Here is a 17500-nt window from a genome sequence, read left to right as displayed (position 1 = left end):
ATAACATAATGATACCTGTATTCAAAGTAGAAATCACTTTTGAGGAAGAACGGCAGCCTCTCTCGAATGACCCACTCTATGCCTTGTTTTGGGTCCAGACTCTAAAAGCACGGGACACTTAAATCATTAGTTTGTTCATTATTTATATTTATCTTGTGTCTTACTTACACGAACTGTATATCCATTGTCTATCAGAGGAATGTGGGTCAGCTCATCCAGGTCATTTGTGCTCAGAAGATGTAGAAGACCTAATCGAATGTTCCGGGACACAGCCTGAGCTTGTCCTCTCTCCACCTCAAAAAGCCCAGTGTCCTGGTTAAACCGCAGGGATTCTGGGAAACACTGGACGGACAAAGGAGAAGTTTGTACACAGGTCTAAAGGAATGATATAAACTTTTGTTGTTTATATTACCGGCAGACTCAGAAAAGCATTGAAGAAGCTAATAAAGACATCGTCTGAGGCAAGGGTGTTTTCCTGGAGGAAAGAAGATGCAATAGACAGTTTTAATTAGCAACACAAACACTACAGAGGTGGTATTTACTAATCTACTCGTAAGAACCAAGTGACCAACATTTAGCTTTACAGTACTAGACCTGTGCATCAGGTCAATGTATACGTTACTAATCCCTCCTGAAGGAAATGCATTTGACCCAGCCCAGCCTTCAATCAGAGCCACTGGGGAAACCTTTCAGGAGCAGTGGGCTCCCTGGTGCCCCCTCCCTGGGATCCAGCTCCAGATCTTGAGCCCGGTTTGGTCAGGGATTCCTTACCTTGAGAATTTGACCCATTGTGCATGTTTTGGGTTGATGGGGCAAACCAAGGTGCCCAGAGGAAGCCCACCCAATCACAGGGAGAAACATGTGAACGCACGTGGCCCGGGAGTTGAACCAATGACCTTTTTGCTGTGAGGCGAGAGTGCTAGCCACTCAGACACAAGGATTCACGATTTCCCAGACTTTTTCTTTCTGTTGATCACAATTTATCACTAAAAGCGTATGTTATAAATATGCCATCATTCATCATCATTAAACAAATTTAGCAAAAATGAAATGCTCTTCAGATTATTTAGGCAATTCACATTGTTATGACATATATTCAAGTATATATTGTAAAAGTGTGAACGTTATAAGTGAACCGTTATACAGCACTATTTATTAATTCACCAATATAACAACAGCTCCTGACCACCAGCTGAGAATCTGGGCAAACAACCTGTAGAATTGAAGGTGGGGTTTTGTGCAGCACATAAATGTACTCATGTAATACTTAATATTTACACTATACAACAATATCACATGATACTGTCAATGACTGAGTGTTGTGATTTACTTTTTAAAAATGTATGTACTCACAAAACTTGCTGCAGTCACGCAAGGGCACTCTGGAAGACATATACAAAGAAATAGTGATTTGTCAAGTCATAGTCAATATAAATGAAGGATCAGGACTTACTTGTGGAGAGGACGCCACACATAGCTCAGGGCACAAATATATGGCACATAGATTCCTTGAGTCTCTTTCCCGGCGCGTCCAGGTAAACTCTGAGCAGCCAGAGAGCAAGAGGTGCTGTAATTACAGACACACTGCAGTTGCTATGGAAGTGGAGTCCTTCTCAAAACACAGGGGGCAGTAAAAGATTAACTAGAAACTACTCAGATGAGACTCTGAGAACACTTATTTTAGGTTGCCACTCATTTAAACGTAAGTCATTGTTAGTAAGAATGAATAAAATACAAATTAAGTTTACAACCAAAAAAGAAATACAACTGCAAGACAGTACAATTTTTAAGTCAATCATTTATGGTGCTGCACCATCAGATGGCGCCAGATACCAAAGAATGGTGTGATCCAGAGTCCTCCACCCATGGCCTCCACCGCGCAGAGCTTCACCTGAGGATCATAAGGAAGGAACTCTTCAAACGGAAGCACTTCAAAGTAAACACACTACAAAGCAAATATACGTAAAATAAAAAATGCATTAAAAAACAAAACATTACGCATTTGTGGGTGGTACAGCGGTGACGTCACTGAGCGCAGGTGGATGCAATGCATTGATTCTATCATTGCGTTTGGTATTTCTGTCTTGTCGTTTTGCGGGATCCGTCTCAAAGAGAGTCAGAATGTTGGTGAGCTTCCTTTTTTATTTTGTATTAATACATTAAAATCAATGTACAACGTCTGATACAAAATAATGAATCGATTAGACAGCTCATATAGAAATAAACTAAGAAGTTAGTACAAAGTAATCAGGCTCTTTCTCGCTCTCCTCTGTCTTTTTTAACGTTGTAGTAGGTGACGGTAAATGCACCTTTTTAGTTGGCTTCCAAATGTCAATAAAAGTAACACCACCACCACAGCAGCAGCAGCAGCAAGGTAATCAGTTACAATACAATTTCAGCGGTTTACAGTGAAAATAAGAGTCCAGTAAGCGTGAGCTTTTTTGATTGTTGATGTGAATCTAAGAGTTCATTGTTCTTGAAGTCCATTTAAAAAAGGAGAAAAGAGAACACATTTGAAGACTCATCCTCACCTGTGCCTCTTCCCCCATTCCATGTTTAGAAAAATATAGATACTTGTATCAGCCCAAACATTTTTAACATTACAATAAGTGATCCAAATGTAATCAGTCATTTGACAGAATTAACTATTGTCATCAGTAAAAGTAGAGACAAAAGAGTTAACATAGATGTTATATATGTTATGAAGAATTGTATTGTATTGTATGTTTTTCTTTGATTTCATTTTGAATACAATATTTGTATGGTAATATTTGTTTTCTTCCAGTTTATATCTTGTATTGTGGAGAACAGAAGAATTTAGTTTTAGTTCAATTGAATTGTCTCCATAATTAGGTTTGTAAAAGGACAAATTACATTTTATAAGATGAAGCAACTCAGGAACAGAATTATGTTCTCAAAATGGATTTGGAAAATTATACTTATAAACTGTTCATAAGATAGATAAGAGCCAAGTCAATTAGTGATACTGTGTTATTCCTTTGAACCCACTTAGGGGAAAACAAAGAACGTTTCTTAACTGCTATGTGCTCATTATTCATTATGTGGAGAGAAATTATGGTTGAAGCATAATTTCCAAGCAAGTTAACATTGTGGGTGAAAATTGCCCAATGAGAGAGAAAGCTTTTAGGTGAGTAATTACATGTTAATATAAAAGAAAGTACACCAGTCTTATCAAATATTGCATTAGGTACAACATACCACACAGATTTGAAATTTTATGTGCATCTTTTTAACCAATTCATTTAAAATGTGTTCACAATATAGAATTCTAGCCCTCCATCTGTTTTTTTAAGTTTATGAGGTTTATTTTTCCAAATAGAAAAATGACTTATTCATTTCTCTGGAGGTTTGATCATCTACTAAAAGTGAAAGCAAGGGATAAACAAAGTGAGGTGGCCCCTCTGCTTAAGGGAAAAGAATGCCATATTATGTTAAATATCTCTGTAGCTAGAGCTTGAAAATATGTGCTGCCTTATTGCCATGTTTTTTGCTATATGTAGTATTTAACAGCTTGTTTGATTGGAATATTCTCTAAATATTGGTTTCACTGGCAGCAGCTCCGATTTGGACACATTAAGTTTCAAGCTTGAAGTCTTGGTAAATTCTTCAATTAATGCAATAGATTTTAGAGTTTTGTATTCCAAAAAAAGCTGTGCTGTATAAAAACATAAATTCCTTTAAGGTCTGGATTATTGACAATAGTAATAGATAATAATTAAACTAAAATAAAAAATAAAGGCACTCAAGGGACCTACTGGACACACCTGTGGCATCAAACCTTTTAGCATATTTATACACTCATGTGTGTGAAGGAAGAGCCAAAGTCAAATAAATGAAGACATTATTGAATACATTTATGTATCATAAGCTTTGTAGAAGTTGTTGTTGTGTTGAATTTTATGGCAGGTGGCAGCACATTGAAAAGGTGCATTTACCGCCACATACTGTTGTACGTCTTCAAAATATGTGTTTTACGCTATTCCTAAAAAAGAAAGAGGGAGAAAGAGGGAGAGAAAGAAGAGAAAAAAATTGGTTAGTAAAAATCGGTTCGTAAAAGATTTGTTTAAACACAATCAGAAAACATTAAAACTGAATGAAAGACTGGCAGCTTATAGAAATATTGATATTATATGGCAAAAATAGTATAGAAGAAATGCTTCCCGGTAATTAAATACAGGATGCGTTGACCTCATAATTTCAGATGGATGCTGGGACTTTGTAACCACAGATATTTGGTACATGAGGCACAGGTGAGGATGAGGCACAGGTGAGGATGAGGCACATGTGAGGAGGAGGCATAGGTGAGGATGAGGGAGGAGGCCCTTTAGCCTCACAGATTAATAAATGTTAACTTTAGAATTATAGTTTTATTGACAAAGGACAATAATAGCCAGAGCTTCTGCGTGTTAAATTGCAGTGACAAATAGTCAAAACAAATTTTAGTAATAAAAAAATATCAGATTTGAAAACTATAAATAATGTCACTTTACCTTTAACTGCAATAGCTTCTTTGATGTGTGCATTTGTGCCCACGCAGTTTGGACATTTGGGGCATAGAGGGCAATGGTATAGACTGCAGCTCCAAGATGACATCTGCATCATAGTGGATTATTGACTTGTGCATCTGCTTATTACAGAACAAATAATCAACTACATATAATTAACCATATTAAGCTCTATTTGTTCACAATGTTACTCATAACTACACTAAATAGCCTACACTAATTAGATATATCTATATAGATAGATACATATCTATAGATAGATATGGCGTCTACTTTTTCTCGTGTTGATATGGCTACTTTGACCGGAACCTCTGGATGAAGGTAAATTACGTGAGGTTGCTCCTGGCTATGTTCGGCGGGGTGGGAGACTCGGGCTAAGGTCTGCGGGTGGAGGACTCGGGCTAAGGTCTGCGGGTGGAGGACTCGGGCTAAGGTCTGCGGGTGGGGGACTCGGGCTAAGGTCTGCGGGTGGGGGACTCGGGCTAAGGTCTGCGGGTGGGGGACTCGGGCTAAGGTCTGCGGGTGGGGGACTCGGGCTAAGGTCTGCGGGTGGGGGACTCGGGCTAAGGTCTGCGGGTGGGGGACTCGGGCTAAGGTCTGCGGGTGGGGGACTCGGGCTAAGGTCTGCGGGTGTATGTTTTAGTTTATATTTTTATAAAAACAAAAATAATTGCAGAAACATGTCTGTAGTACATTAATGCAATCTGTAAAAAACAAAAAGTTTATTTTAAAAAGGTTTCAAAAAAACTCATTCAAGAATTTGAGGGAAAAAGGAAAAAAAAAAAGATTTCATAAAAAATACAGTAAGATTCAGCACATGTGCCGGTAAACATTCTTGACAATCATAATTAAAAACACATGTAACGCTTTTAAGAAAAAGGAAAAAGATAAGAGGTAAAATACATACAGTACAGAATAACAGGTCAAATGTGATTGTAATCACAAGGCAAGTCCTCTGTAGGAGATTTCATATCACAGGAGTGGCTAAAGTGCATATTTGGTCAAAGGCGTCTGATGTTGCGTTTGCTCTGAGCGCTTCCCGGGATGAGCAGGTCTTTCTTGCGACGGTTCACAGACTGACTGCCACATTCTCTGGAGCCGTGGAATGCACACAAGCAGGAAATGCAAAACTGGAAGCCACAGTCCACCTTGCTGCACACTCCTTCCCCTTTCACAGAGTGACAGCGGGCAGGACTCTCACATCTGGGACAGGGCTTCAGGCATTCATCATTAAAAAGGGTTTTGGCAACCTAAAACATAAAAAGCAAACATTTCAGAAAAAGTGAAAGATGCTTGATACATAAGATACCCTGAAACCTCAGGCTCAGTATTGAGAGAAGACCAACTATAAAATGCTCGCTTATTTTAAGCAAGCAGTGCAATTATTATGAAATATAAAATACATAAGTCATATGCCCTTCAGATTTAAATACACTACAAATCACAGCTGAACATAGGAGTCCAATAGCTGTCACCATAGTCATAACTCAACATTAAGGTTTATTCCCAACTCATTTTCATTGTAGTGCTAAGTAGTTCAAGAAAAACAAAGCGCTCACCTCTATGAATTTGTCTTGTTTGCTGCTGCTGGCTGAGGTGGAAGTGCTGTTCTGTAGTGGTGTGACACTCCTGCTGCCAGACTGAGGAGTGCAGCTCTGGCTCCTGGACTGGGACTGGACAGTCTTCAGAGCTGAGCGTTTGAGCAGAGCGGTCCTGGTGTCTGCTTCAGGAACCTGGAGGGCCACCGGCCCCTGCTGTAGGACACAGGCATGAGTTTAGTTTATCTACCCGTGTACACAAAGACTACTTGTGGTTTGACAATAGAAAGAGAGACTTCAAACATTTTCCAAACTGATTTTTATGATACTTTTTAAAAATCAAATTTATCAGTAGTGACCTAGCAGGTATTTATACAGTTTTTACTAAAGCAATGGACATTTGGCACATCAGCCAAATTAATGAAAAAAAAAATCCTTAATTTAATTTTTTACTAAAAAAAACTTTAAAATCATTCCATAGTCTTCCCCTATTCCAACCACGTGTTATTTATTCAGTAATTACATTACTCAATTGATCTGTGTGATGCAGGTTGAACAGTACAAGTTCAACAGACTCACAACTCCAAGGGACAGGACTTACTTCTAAAGAGGAGTTGAGCTCACCGAGATGGCTCCTTCGTTTGAAGCTCGCTCTTCTGTCCTGCTGAATGATCGCCTTCCAACTCTTGCACACTCTCCCACACCTACAGGTTGTACAACAGTTGCTTAGTCTCACTTTTCACCCTCTTCCAAAAATGAACACTGACTGTAGGTCCCACCTGTAGATGCACTTTGGCATCAGGTGTCCCAGTATGAGTGACAGGATGTGTTTGAGGTTCCTCTTGTTCAGTTCTGTAAGGATATCCACTGTGCCCACACCCATCTTCCTGCCTATAAGTCCAGCCAGAGACATAGTGGTGCTAAATGTGACTGGCGTCTGTACCAGGGCTGCTGCAGATATCAGCTCATCCTTTAGACTCGGGCTTTGGCCATTAAAGGTCTGAGCTTTCTGCTGGCACATGGCATGGACCAGCTGTAACGCTGGGGTCATGGACAGATTGTTCCTTGAAGGAGTTGCATCCGAATGGATTGACCCTGAGCGAAAGGGTGTTTTGCACTCTCCTTTGGCAGAGATCCTCCTTAGGGGAGTGGTGTAGTGCTGCTTTGTAGAGGCCACACTGTCCAAGCTCACAGAGTTTCTTGGTTTAAGAGACAGGGCTTTGGGTGGAGTGGCAGCAGTGAAGACTTCATCCTCCTTTAGAGCCGTTTGACCCTGGTTACTCCTACATGTGGGGTCATCCTCGGACTGAGAGCCCCCTTCTTTAAGAGTGGACAGTCGGTTCTGACGCTGTAACCATGGGCGCCGTATTGTGTCCTGCAGATTTGAGGTTACACCGTTTCCCTTAGAGGCAGAGAGCAGAAGCTCCTGGAATGAACCATCATGATCCACAGACGAGTCCTGAGACTTATCAAGAGTCAGGGAGCTGAAGCCACTGTCCTCACACAAAGATCTGTGGGGAGTCAATTTAAAGTCTCTAATTAATACATGTAAATATATCAAACACATGCCAAAAGTGTCATATAAAAATTACCTTGTGTATTTGGGTGTCTGTAGGCTTGACGGTGTATACAACACGCTGCTATCACTTAGATCATTTCTTCTATTGCAGACAGGAGATGGAAGACTTTTCCTTGATAAAACTGGGATGGATTTGTTTGTACCTGGAGTATGTGTTGATGCATTGTTTGAAGGAGATGAGGGAGAACAGGCCTCCTTAAAATCAGCATCTGAGAGTGAAACTCTTCTGTGAAAACTGGAGAGCTGTTCAGAGGTGGCTTGTCCATCTTCCAAAGTGGAGGTGCGGACATGTGAATAAAGGAACCGTCGCTTCCTCCCCGACAGTGGCAAGTCTTGATCGAATGATAAAGTGCTCGTGGATAAAGTGCCAATCACAGTTTCTAAAGAGTCCAGAGAAGTGCTCAGACACTGCCCTGACACACTTAAAAGGTTTTTTCTCGGTGATTTTGTGGCATTAGCCTTTACATCTAAAATGGATTTGCATACAGCCAGTCTGTACTGCAGCGAGGCATCTCTTTTGTATAGTTTGGGAGTTTCACACCAGCTGACAGTTGAGGGCCAGCATGCAGCCCTATCTTTCCTCAAACATCCAGTCCGGTCCTTGGGTGTGCCAGAATGCAGCAGGTTTTCATCAGACTCACCCAAAGACCCATCTCGGGTGATACTGTGAGGGGTGTAGAATAAACCGGAGTAGCCACTGTCGAAGCAGTCGTCATTACAGACTTTCTTTTTGTCACTATTAAAGAAGACATTGGGTTCTGGAGTGCACTGCATTTCCCCTTGTCTGCAGTCCTTGGCAAAAACGCACCGAGTCAAGTATGACTGAGTAGACCTGGGAAACAAAATAAATATAGTTTTGAATGATCAACACACACCATTACTATGACCATATTTAGTGATTTCAGAACGCCATTGTCCATCTTGTGTTAACAAATACAATTTCATTACAATGTAGCTTGTCTTGCTTATGGAAATATGCTCTAGTCCAAATATGGGCTACATATTTGCACATTAAACACAAATATTAAAGGGAACACTGTATTTGATCACAGTCCTGACAAAGCAATGTTTTCTTTTCTCAGTTCCAAACAAAAGGAATCTCTCAGTCTTTCTGTCAAGCATCCTCATACTCTTACTCTTTACACTTCATTAGCACCAAATTGACAATTTGCTCAGCTGGAGACACTCAACAGTCTCAGCTGTTTCATTAACGTTGCTAGGAGACAAGGCTGCTCTCCTGGCACCGTGGTGCCGCTACAAACACGCCAAGAACCGCCAAAACGTGACGTGTGTGATGCTCAACCTTTGGCAGTTTTACGTCATGAGTCCATTTTACTTTGGAATTAAAGCACATTATAAACACACCAGCCATCTAAAGGAGCATGTTTAAGTGATGAGTAGAACAAGCACGAGTTCACCTAATAAAGATGAATCCACGACTTTAAATGTGAGACCAAACAGTGCCACAAATAAACACGTATCGTTGCAGCCACATTGAAAATAAGGCTCTTGTTAGCTTGCTAGCCACAGCAGGTGAGGTTACTACCAAAGGGAACTCGAACGCCTATTTTACGAGCTGAAAATAGCATTCTGACACTAAAGGTTTCACTCACCTGGTAGAATAATAATATGAGCTTTGCCCGGCCGTGTGCAGACTCTTCATAAAGTGTCGGCTCCACAGTCACTCCTCTGTCGCTCCTGTGTCCTTCATGTTCCTAAGCCACGTTTTCAAATTTGGAGCCCGCTGCTGTGCGTCTGACGTTGTTCCCACGTGAGGCCGCGCTACTTCCGTGTGTACGTTTCCATAGCAACTATAAAAATTTACGTTCGGTCACGGCGGGGACAGTGTCAGGTCGTTGATTTTGATTTTTTCTGTTTATTTAGCTAGCATTTAGCTGTATTATATCAGCAGTATCATCACTCTTCTCACTGATGCACTCCAATCCTGACCTGGCAAAATGTTAAACAAGCTCGTTACTCGCAGGAAATGACCATATTGTTTGGCTAATTTCCAGTTTGGTGCTAATTAATAATGCAATGTTCCTTTTAGGAGGGTTTGCCAACACGTTTGGATCAACGCTTTTATAACCAAGAAGACATGACGGCAAAAGAACCTTTGTCACTGCAGAACCATGACACCGTCATTGACTTCACCGGGAAGGTTCCTGTGGAGCACCTGGACTACGGTTATGTGGATCAATGCAAAGATGTGAAGTATTTGGAGAAGATTTTAAAAGTACTGAGGTGTGTACCGCTTTGGCATGGTCACGACAAAAGCACATGTTTCTATTCAAATGTCATGATGTTGTTTTACACTAAGGTCTGGAGAGGAGGGTATTTATCCGGATCTCATCAGTTTCTGTGAGAATCGTCTTGCGCTGCTGGACCCAAAGAACAGACTTCTCAGAACAGAAAAACCAGTGGCCACAGCCGCCAGCCTGTGCAAAGATGAATGGGGACACATTGTTCATGATCTAAAGGTCAATCTAATAAACTACATCACTAAATTATGTGTTACTATTTGATATATGTGTTTATTTGTGTTTTCAGATGTGGCAAGAAGAATCGAAAAAGACTGACAACTCATTAAAACATTCACCCCTTAATGATATAATGCAAGAAAACATACCGCCTATAAGAGGTTCTAATCAGTCAGTTCCTCTCAATAAGGTATAAATGTGACCATAACCCCATGTTTATCCGTAACAATTATTTAATCTGTTATTATTCTTGTGTCAGGGTATCCAACAAAAGCAAAACAAAAATCTTTCCAAACGTCCTCTCCCACGTGACTATCGAGAATGGGAAAAGTGAGTTCTAGCTTTGTTAACTGTTTCTTAACTTGTTCATTTCCACCATCAATACATTATAATATTTATATAATGCTGACCCCTTACTTCTCTCATTAACCCCTGAATCAGGTTTGATGTAGAGAAAGAATGTGAAATGATCGACAGTAACAGTAACTCCACCGGTGACGCGCCTGCTGCTGCTGTTGACACAGGACTTTCCAAACTCAAAACTAATTTGGATGCCTCATGTATGCATGTCCTATTTCTATGACGATTTAAACTTACATTATGACCATTTAAATTTACACATATTTCAATCTGATTACAGTACTGACCGAACAGGAGCAGCTCATCCTGGCCACACGTGAGAAGGACAAAGGCAATGAAGCTTTCAAAGCCAAGGATTATGAGGAGGCCATTGCATACTATTCCAGGTCTAAATGAGATGTTTTTTTAATTTGCATATTGTTTATCAGAAATGAGCATCCTCTAACCAAACAAGATAGGTACATTTATAAAGAACATCTACTCTTGGCGATGCTGAATTGATCTAAACATGAGCAGTATACATGTTTTTCACTCTATGGATATTTTAACATTTATTGCCATTGTTATGCTTTGTTTGTTTGTCATTACCTCGTATAGAAATGTTATGTTCGCTCCCTTAAACTGTTTGAGCATTTTCTTTTGCTTTAACGTAAAGTCTGATTTGAGTTTTTATCCACAACAGGAGCCTTTCCATTTTGCCAACAGTCACAGCTCACAATAACAGAGCCCAAGCAGAGATCAAACTGAAATGCTGGAACAACGCCATGAAAGACTGCGAGGGAGTCCTCAAGATGGAGCCAGGAAATATCAAAGGTGAGTATTTGTACCATAAATAAATAATAATACAACAATAAATAAAAGATAAGATCATCTTTATTCGTCCCACAATGGGGAAATTCAAGTGTTGCTTCACAGATTATGTACAGAAACACAAATTATGTACAGAAACACATTATGTACAGAAACACAGATTATGTACAGAAACACAAATTATGTACAGAAACACAAATTATGTACAGAAACACAAATTATGTACAGAAACACATTATGTACAGAAACACATTATGTACAGAAACACAGATTATATTCAGAAACACAGATTATGTACAGAAACACAGATTATGTACAGAAACACAAATTATATACAGAAACACAAATTATGTACAGAAACACATTATGTACAGAAACACATTATGTACAGAAACACATTATGTACAGAAACACAGATTATATTCAGAAACACAGATTATGTACAGAAACACAGATTATGTACAGAAACACAAATTATATACAGAAACACAAATTATGTACAGAAACACAAATTATGTACAGAAACACATTATGTACAGAAACACATTATGTACAGAAACACAGATTATATTCAGAAACACAGATTATGTACAGAAACACAGATTATGTACAGAAACACATTATGTACAGAAACACAGATTATGTACAGAAACACAAATTATGTACAGAAACACAAATTATGTACAGAAACACAAATTATGTACAGAAACACATTATGTACAGAAACACATTATGTACAGAAACACATTATGTACAGAAACACAGATTATATTCAGAAACACAGATTATGTACAGAAACACAGATTATATTCAGAAACACAGAGTATGTGCAGAAACACAGATTATATTCAGAAACACAGAGTATGTGCAGAAACACAGATTATATTCAGAAACACAGAGTATGTGCAGAAACACAGATTATATTCAGAAACACAGAGTATGTGCAGAAACACAGATTATATTCAGAAACACAGATTATATACAGAAACACAGATTATATACAGAAACACAGATTATGTACAGAAACACAAATTATATACAGAAACACAAATTATGTACAGAAACACAAATTATGTACAGATTATATACAGAAACACAGATTATGTACAGAAACACAGATTATGTACAGAAACACAGATTATGTACAGAAACACAGATATGTACAGAAACACAGATTATGTACAGAAACACATTATGTACAGAAGTATCAGAATCAGAAAAGGTTTATTGCCATTGCTAATGAACAGAATTCACAAACATAGGAACTTATTTTGGTGATTCAGTGCAACATAAAGCAATGAACAATGATAAAACAACCTATAGAAAATCAAATTTAACATATCATGCATATTAATCTGATTTAAACGTGTGTTACCTCAAACATGGCATAGGCAATGGGGTATAAATGACTATTCGGCGTCTGTCAATTTATACAATACAGCACAAACAAACATTATTTTTTTGAAGTTGAGTCAAAATATGTTTAAGATGCATTATGTAACTTGTCTTCTGTTTGTCCGTTTGTCTCCATGGATATGTTATTGCTTTGCCTGGAATGTTCCACAGTATGACATTAAACATATCTATCATCATGGAGAAAAGCAGGTAACACCACCAGGTGAAGTCACAGGTCAGACTCCTGGAGACAAGCGAGTGGCGGACGTCCCATCAGAAAAGTTACATAGTACACCTTTAAGTATACTATTAAGGGAATGCTTTACATTGTTTTTTTTTCCTCTGCAGCTCTTCTACGTCGAGCTACTGTGTACACAAACACAGAGAGATTTGAACTTGCAGCTGAAGATCTGAGGACAGTGCTCAAACAGGAGCCACAGAATCCGGCCGCTCTGGTCAGTACAGATGTAACAAACAGCAATGGCCTTTTCTCTCCACTAGGTGTCACTGCATCTCTGGGTGAAAAATAAACATGACCATAGTAAACGGGACTATTTATTTTATTTTATGTGTTTGTTTTAGTGTCTGTTTCTTCTTGTTTTTTTTTGCAATTTAAAAATAATCGTCTGTGAAAACGATCCCAAACAATTTGATTTTTGAAATAATTAATTGTGTTATGTTTCAGAAACTTCTGTCTGCAACTGAAATGAAGTTGCAGGAGGGAATGACAGAGAAGAAACACAAAGGGAAGAAAATCCTGATCCAGGAGGTGGACGGGGATGAGTCTGATGCAGGATTAGGTGAGACTTTTTGGTTTTATACATAATTAATATTCTGTCACATGACTTTGTCCTGTTTTTAAAGAAACAATAAGGACTACCAAATGAATTGATATTGAAACTGCCCCACTTTTGACCACTTTGAGCCTTTGTGTCAACGTGAATATGTGTATTCATGTTTTACACCATATAATGCTTCATGTTATAATATACTGATCATCTGTTCTGTATTATTGACAGTCATGCAAGATTGTAAGTATGCCAAAAAATATTTAGGCCAAAAATCCTGTGTGGGAGTCACTTAATATGACTCAGTGACAGTGTTTCACTTGAATTGAAAAAACAATTCAAATAAAGTAGTAACTATTTTTTGTACAATATCATACTTTATTTATTTGTCTGAGGTAGGCGCTTATAATTTTAACTAAAGTAAGCTCACTGTACTGCTCGGTTAGAGCTTGATTAAGCCCCTACCTACTATAGCTGCCTAGCCTGGGATTTGCCCTCTAATCCACTCATGGCTTTGCCAAACATCAGCGTAAGCCATGACTAGCTGTACAGACAGACATTTCCCACAAACCTTGTTCTAGCTGAGGTGCTATTATAGCAGAGATACCACATTTTGGGCTGTGGTAACGTGACTGTGACTAAGAGAGTATGCATGTGTGAGTTATGAGCCCTGCCCCCACTCAGTGCAGTGTAAAGCCAGAGAAAGAGCTTCCTGGAACTCCCTGCTCTAATGTGGTTTGAGTCAGGCAGAACTCCCTCCCCCAGTGTGATGTAATGGCCTCTACTTCCGCTCCGACACACAATAGTATCTTTATAGTAAAACATTCAAAACAAGTATCAATCTAGTTCAAAGACTAATAGACAAAATGTAGCTCTCACTATATCTCACTAAAAGCCAAGGCCATTTGACTATAGTGTGTCCACATTACATTATAATCAGAACACATACTACATACAACAGGCTTTACTTCAGACTCAATGAAACTATGGGCCAACCTGACCCATTAGTTGCATTTTGAAATTATGCAATGTATTAAACAACAAAATGGCCTTCATAATCTTCCCCATTATGATAGTAAATACTGCATTGAAATTGATCATACTCAAGATACAATATTGTAATTTTCCTTGTAATTTGGCTACACCTAGAAGGCTTTTACTAATATTAGTTTGAAGGAAGTATGTGTGTGTAATATTGAATATATCATTCTCACTTTTGTGCAAGGCAAGCTCATTTTCAAAATACTTGATTTCTTGTTATATTGAAAAGACAGCTTCCTGTGGGCGTGTCCGCGCGCGCGTCTCTCACTCTCTGGCCCCTCCCTCTCTGTTGCAGCTTGTCCCGTTGACCGTCCACAGGCTGAAGGAGGGGAGGTGAGCCCAGCCGCCCCGGCGCAAAACCCAGACATGGGGAACGCTCAGAAGAGGCCCCACGGCAGAAGGGACAGCAGCCCACACAGCGACAACGGGAGCTCCCATCACCACCACTCCCCCTGGAGAGGAAAGGCGAGCAGTGGAGAGAAGTACAAAGTCAGCCATGAATCCAAGGAGAAGGCGGCCAACGGGGCGGACAAGACGGGCTCAAATGCTTCAGCAGATCAGAGCGGGAAGAGTCCCGCTGTGGGACAGGCTAAAGAGACTGTCAACCTGGACGCTCCATGTGGAGCCCTGCCCCCGCCCCTGTCCAGACTCAAGAACGAGGGGAACCTGCTGTTTAAGGCTGGACAGTTCGCTGATGCACTGGAGAAATACTCACAAGTTATTCAGGGTTGCACAGACTCAGGTAAGGACAATGCTCAGTGTGTCTGACAGAGGCGTTCCATTTCACTTTGCGGTATTCAAATACAAGTACATAGGCCCATGGGACTTATAAGTAGTCTATTAGGCTAAATTAGCAATAAATCAAAGGTCATGTCCTTGTGGTTACACTAGGAGAACCTCGTTTATTATTATTTCATATTTATTACATTGTATTACTCTTTTGTATATAGCAGCAACAGCAGCAGCTGTAGTAGATATTTAAACAGGGCTTTTGAACAGTGACAATGACAGTATGTTGTGAAAGCATAGCATTAGCCCTCAGATTGACTTGATGCTAAGTGTGTTGCGTCACTATGATGCAGTGGATACTGACAGTGTTTTTAGCCTTGGCCGGTGCTAAACCTCTCAGCTCAGGTCACATGACTACAGCCACTCACTGTGAAATTGAATCTGCTGCACGATTACTCTTATTGAGCGGAGAGAGGGAATGAAAGAGAGAGCAAGTGGACCATTGATGGAGGAAGAGAAACGGCTGCTTGTCAGGACAATCATCACGTGCTTACGCTGTGATTTCCTGAGGTCATTCATAATGTGCACTGCACTGCTGAATGTGGCTGACATGAACAAGCTAATGCAGAATGCACCAAGACTAGCTTTAGCTCACATTACTACTGCAGAGGTTTGCCTGGTGAGCTTCATTGAGAATATTTGGTTACAGTGAGTAAGGAAACGAATGGAAGCTGGTGCGATGTAACTGCAGTGCTGTGTCATCATATGCTGCGTAATCTGATGTACAATCCTAATGTAAAGTATAACACCAGTGCTTTACCATGAGTGGCTCCAGTTAAATGTGAAAGCCCAGCACTGCAGCACGCACATGTGGACATATGCAGAGATGGATTATGCTTCAAAAGATGAATCCTTCTAAACTTTATAGATTGATACCTTTATTTAGGACCCTGGTCCATAGTAACTTGAATACAGGAGTGGTTGTTATGTTATGTCAATTCAACAGAATTTTTTGGCTCTTTTTTTATAAACATTATTTTTAAAAATTCCAGATGTTTCAAACTATATATATATATAAAAATATATTTATAATCCCACCTCTACTTACCTATAAATAACAGTAGTCAAGAACAAATGTATTGTCATATGATCATTGTCAAATAATTGACTGAAAATAGACTCTGAAACACTAACAAGATGACATAATAAATAATTATGCCGACTGACTTACAAACTAAAACAGTTTTTGTGAGTGCATAGACAAGTGCATGTTAACACATTTCCATAACCTTTTTTATTTACATTTGATGTGCAGTCTCAGAAGCCACATTGTAGACATTAGCTGCACTCACTGTGCATTATAGACGGTGTTTTGTGTGTGTCCTGCAGGGATCGACAGCCCAGAGGATCTCTGCTTACTCTACTCAAACAGAGCGGCCTGCTACCTGAAGGATGGAAACTGTCAGGACTGCATACAGGACTGCACAAAGTAAGAATTTTACACCAACAAAATGAAGAGGTATCGACAAAAGGAATATCTTGTTTTTGTTTTGTTTTTTATTCCGGTGATGATAAACAGACAATATTTTTGCAGTCTAAAGGAGTGTTCACACTGCGAAGCATCTGCCTTCAAATGTGCAGGCGTCCAACTCACAAAAGTGCTTCCCTGCAAATAACTTTGTTGAGGTTTAATTTACTCCCATATGTAAATAAAATGTTATCCTTTAACTCTATAACACTAGAACAAGATACATTCTGTACTTCTTAAAGTAATGATGATCTGACATTTTATCATCTAAACGTGCCTGAGCTCATTTGCATTGGCGGTCCCTTTACCAGATGTCTAAAGGCATCCTAAAAGCAAAAGCAATACAAATACAAAAAAAAATGAAAAAAATGTACAATCAAAATACAAAGACAATTCTATATAATTATTACTCACACATCTGTGGCCTCAAGCCACTTGTTGGATTTGTTTTTGAAAGAGAAGAACAAAGGAGAATATTGGCTTCAGGTACAGAAGTAACAGTAATTACAAAGAGTAACAGTAAAACAGAAGGCAATATAATAAACTAAAGTGTTTTAGATGAAAAACACATGTCAGGCAGCATCATCCACAGTGCAGCAGACTGTGCTCTCGTCTCACCTGGTCTATTTATACCACAGGGCTCTGGAGCTGCAACCCTTCTCTCTCAAGCCCCTGCTGCGCAGGGCCATGGCTTACGACTCGCTGGAGCGCTACCCAAAGGCCTAC

At 39.5% G+C, this 17500-nt stretch overlaps 3 protein-coding genes across 3 annotated transcripts in view; 1 reads left to right on the top strand and 2 right to left on the bottom strand.

Annotated features, from left to right (window-relative positions):
- Positions 1-1699, bottom strand: part of LOC140374105 (regulator of G-protein signaling 22) — a 23393-nt gene extending 21694 nt beyond the window's left edge. Inside the window, exons 1-5 of the mRNA XM_072460898.1 lie at positions 1454-1699; positions 1354-1382; positions 413-475; positions 169-342; positions 16-101 (exon numbers count right to left, since the gene is read on the bottom strand). Of these exons, the coding sequence (XP_072316999.1) occupies positions 16-101; positions 169-342; positions 413-475; positions 1354-1382; positions 1454-1475 (374 nt within the window). The 5' untranslated portion in view covers positions 1476-1699. The remainder of the gene's footprint in view (positions 1-15; positions 102-168; positions 343-412; positions 476-1353; positions 1383-1453) is intronic.
- A 3720-nt stretch (positions 1700-5419) lies between these two features.
- Positions 5420-8453, bottom strand: fbxo43 (F-box protein 43). The gene is made up of 5 exons (XM_072461419.1): positions 7657-8453; positions 6844-7575; positions 6666-6768; positions 6086-6280; positions 5420-5776 (listed from the first exon to the last, which is right to left on the bottom strand). The coding sequence occupies exons 1-5, from the start codon at positions 8415-8417 to the stop codon at positions 5528-5530; spliced, it is 2040 nt and encodes a 679-aa protein (XP_072317520.1). The 5' UTR covers positions 8418-8453; the 3' UTR covers positions 5420-5527.
- A 1230-nt stretch (positions 8454-9683) lies between these two features.
- LOC140373605 (sperm-associated antigen 1-like) overlaps positions 9684-17500 on the top strand; it is a 16877-nt gene continuing 9060 nt past the window's right edge. Inside the window, exons 1-12 of the mRNA XM_072460194.1 lie at positions 9684-9887; positions 9964-10123; positions 10194-10313; positions 10383-10453; positions 10565-10683; positions 10764-10869; positions 11166-11296; positions 13037-13143; positions 13374-13488; positions 14813-15259; positions 16636-16735; positions 17413-17500. The exon at positions 17413-17500 is cut by the window's right edge and continues 65 nt beyond it. Of these exons, the coding sequence (XP_072316295.1) occupies positions 9742-9887; positions 9964-10123; positions 10194-10313; positions 10383-10453; positions 10565-10683; positions 10764-10869; positions 11166-11296; positions 13037-13143; positions 13374-13488; positions 14813-15259; positions 16636-16735; positions 17413-17500 (1710 nt within the window). The 5' untranslated portion in view covers positions 9684-9741. The remainder of the gene's footprint in view (positions 9888-9963; positions 10124-10193; positions 10314-10382; positions 10454-10564; positions 10684-10763; positions 10870-11165; positions 11297-13036; positions 13144-13373; positions 13489-14812; positions 15260-16635; positions 16736-17412) is intronic.

Source organism: Eucyclogobius newberryi, unplaced genomic scaffold (genome assembly GCF_026437365.1).
Source record: "Eucyclogobius newberryi isolate DKJ021-1_F unplaced genomic scaffold, fEucNew1.0.hap1 SCAF_3, whole genome shotgun sequence".
NCBI classification, from domain to species: Eukaryota; Metazoa; Chordata; class Actinopteri; order Gobiiformes; family Gobiidae; genus Eucyclogobius; species Eucyclogobius newberryi.
The sequence above is the reverse complement of the archived record's forward strand: the minus strand, read 5'-3'. Positions and strand labels throughout refer to the sequence as shown.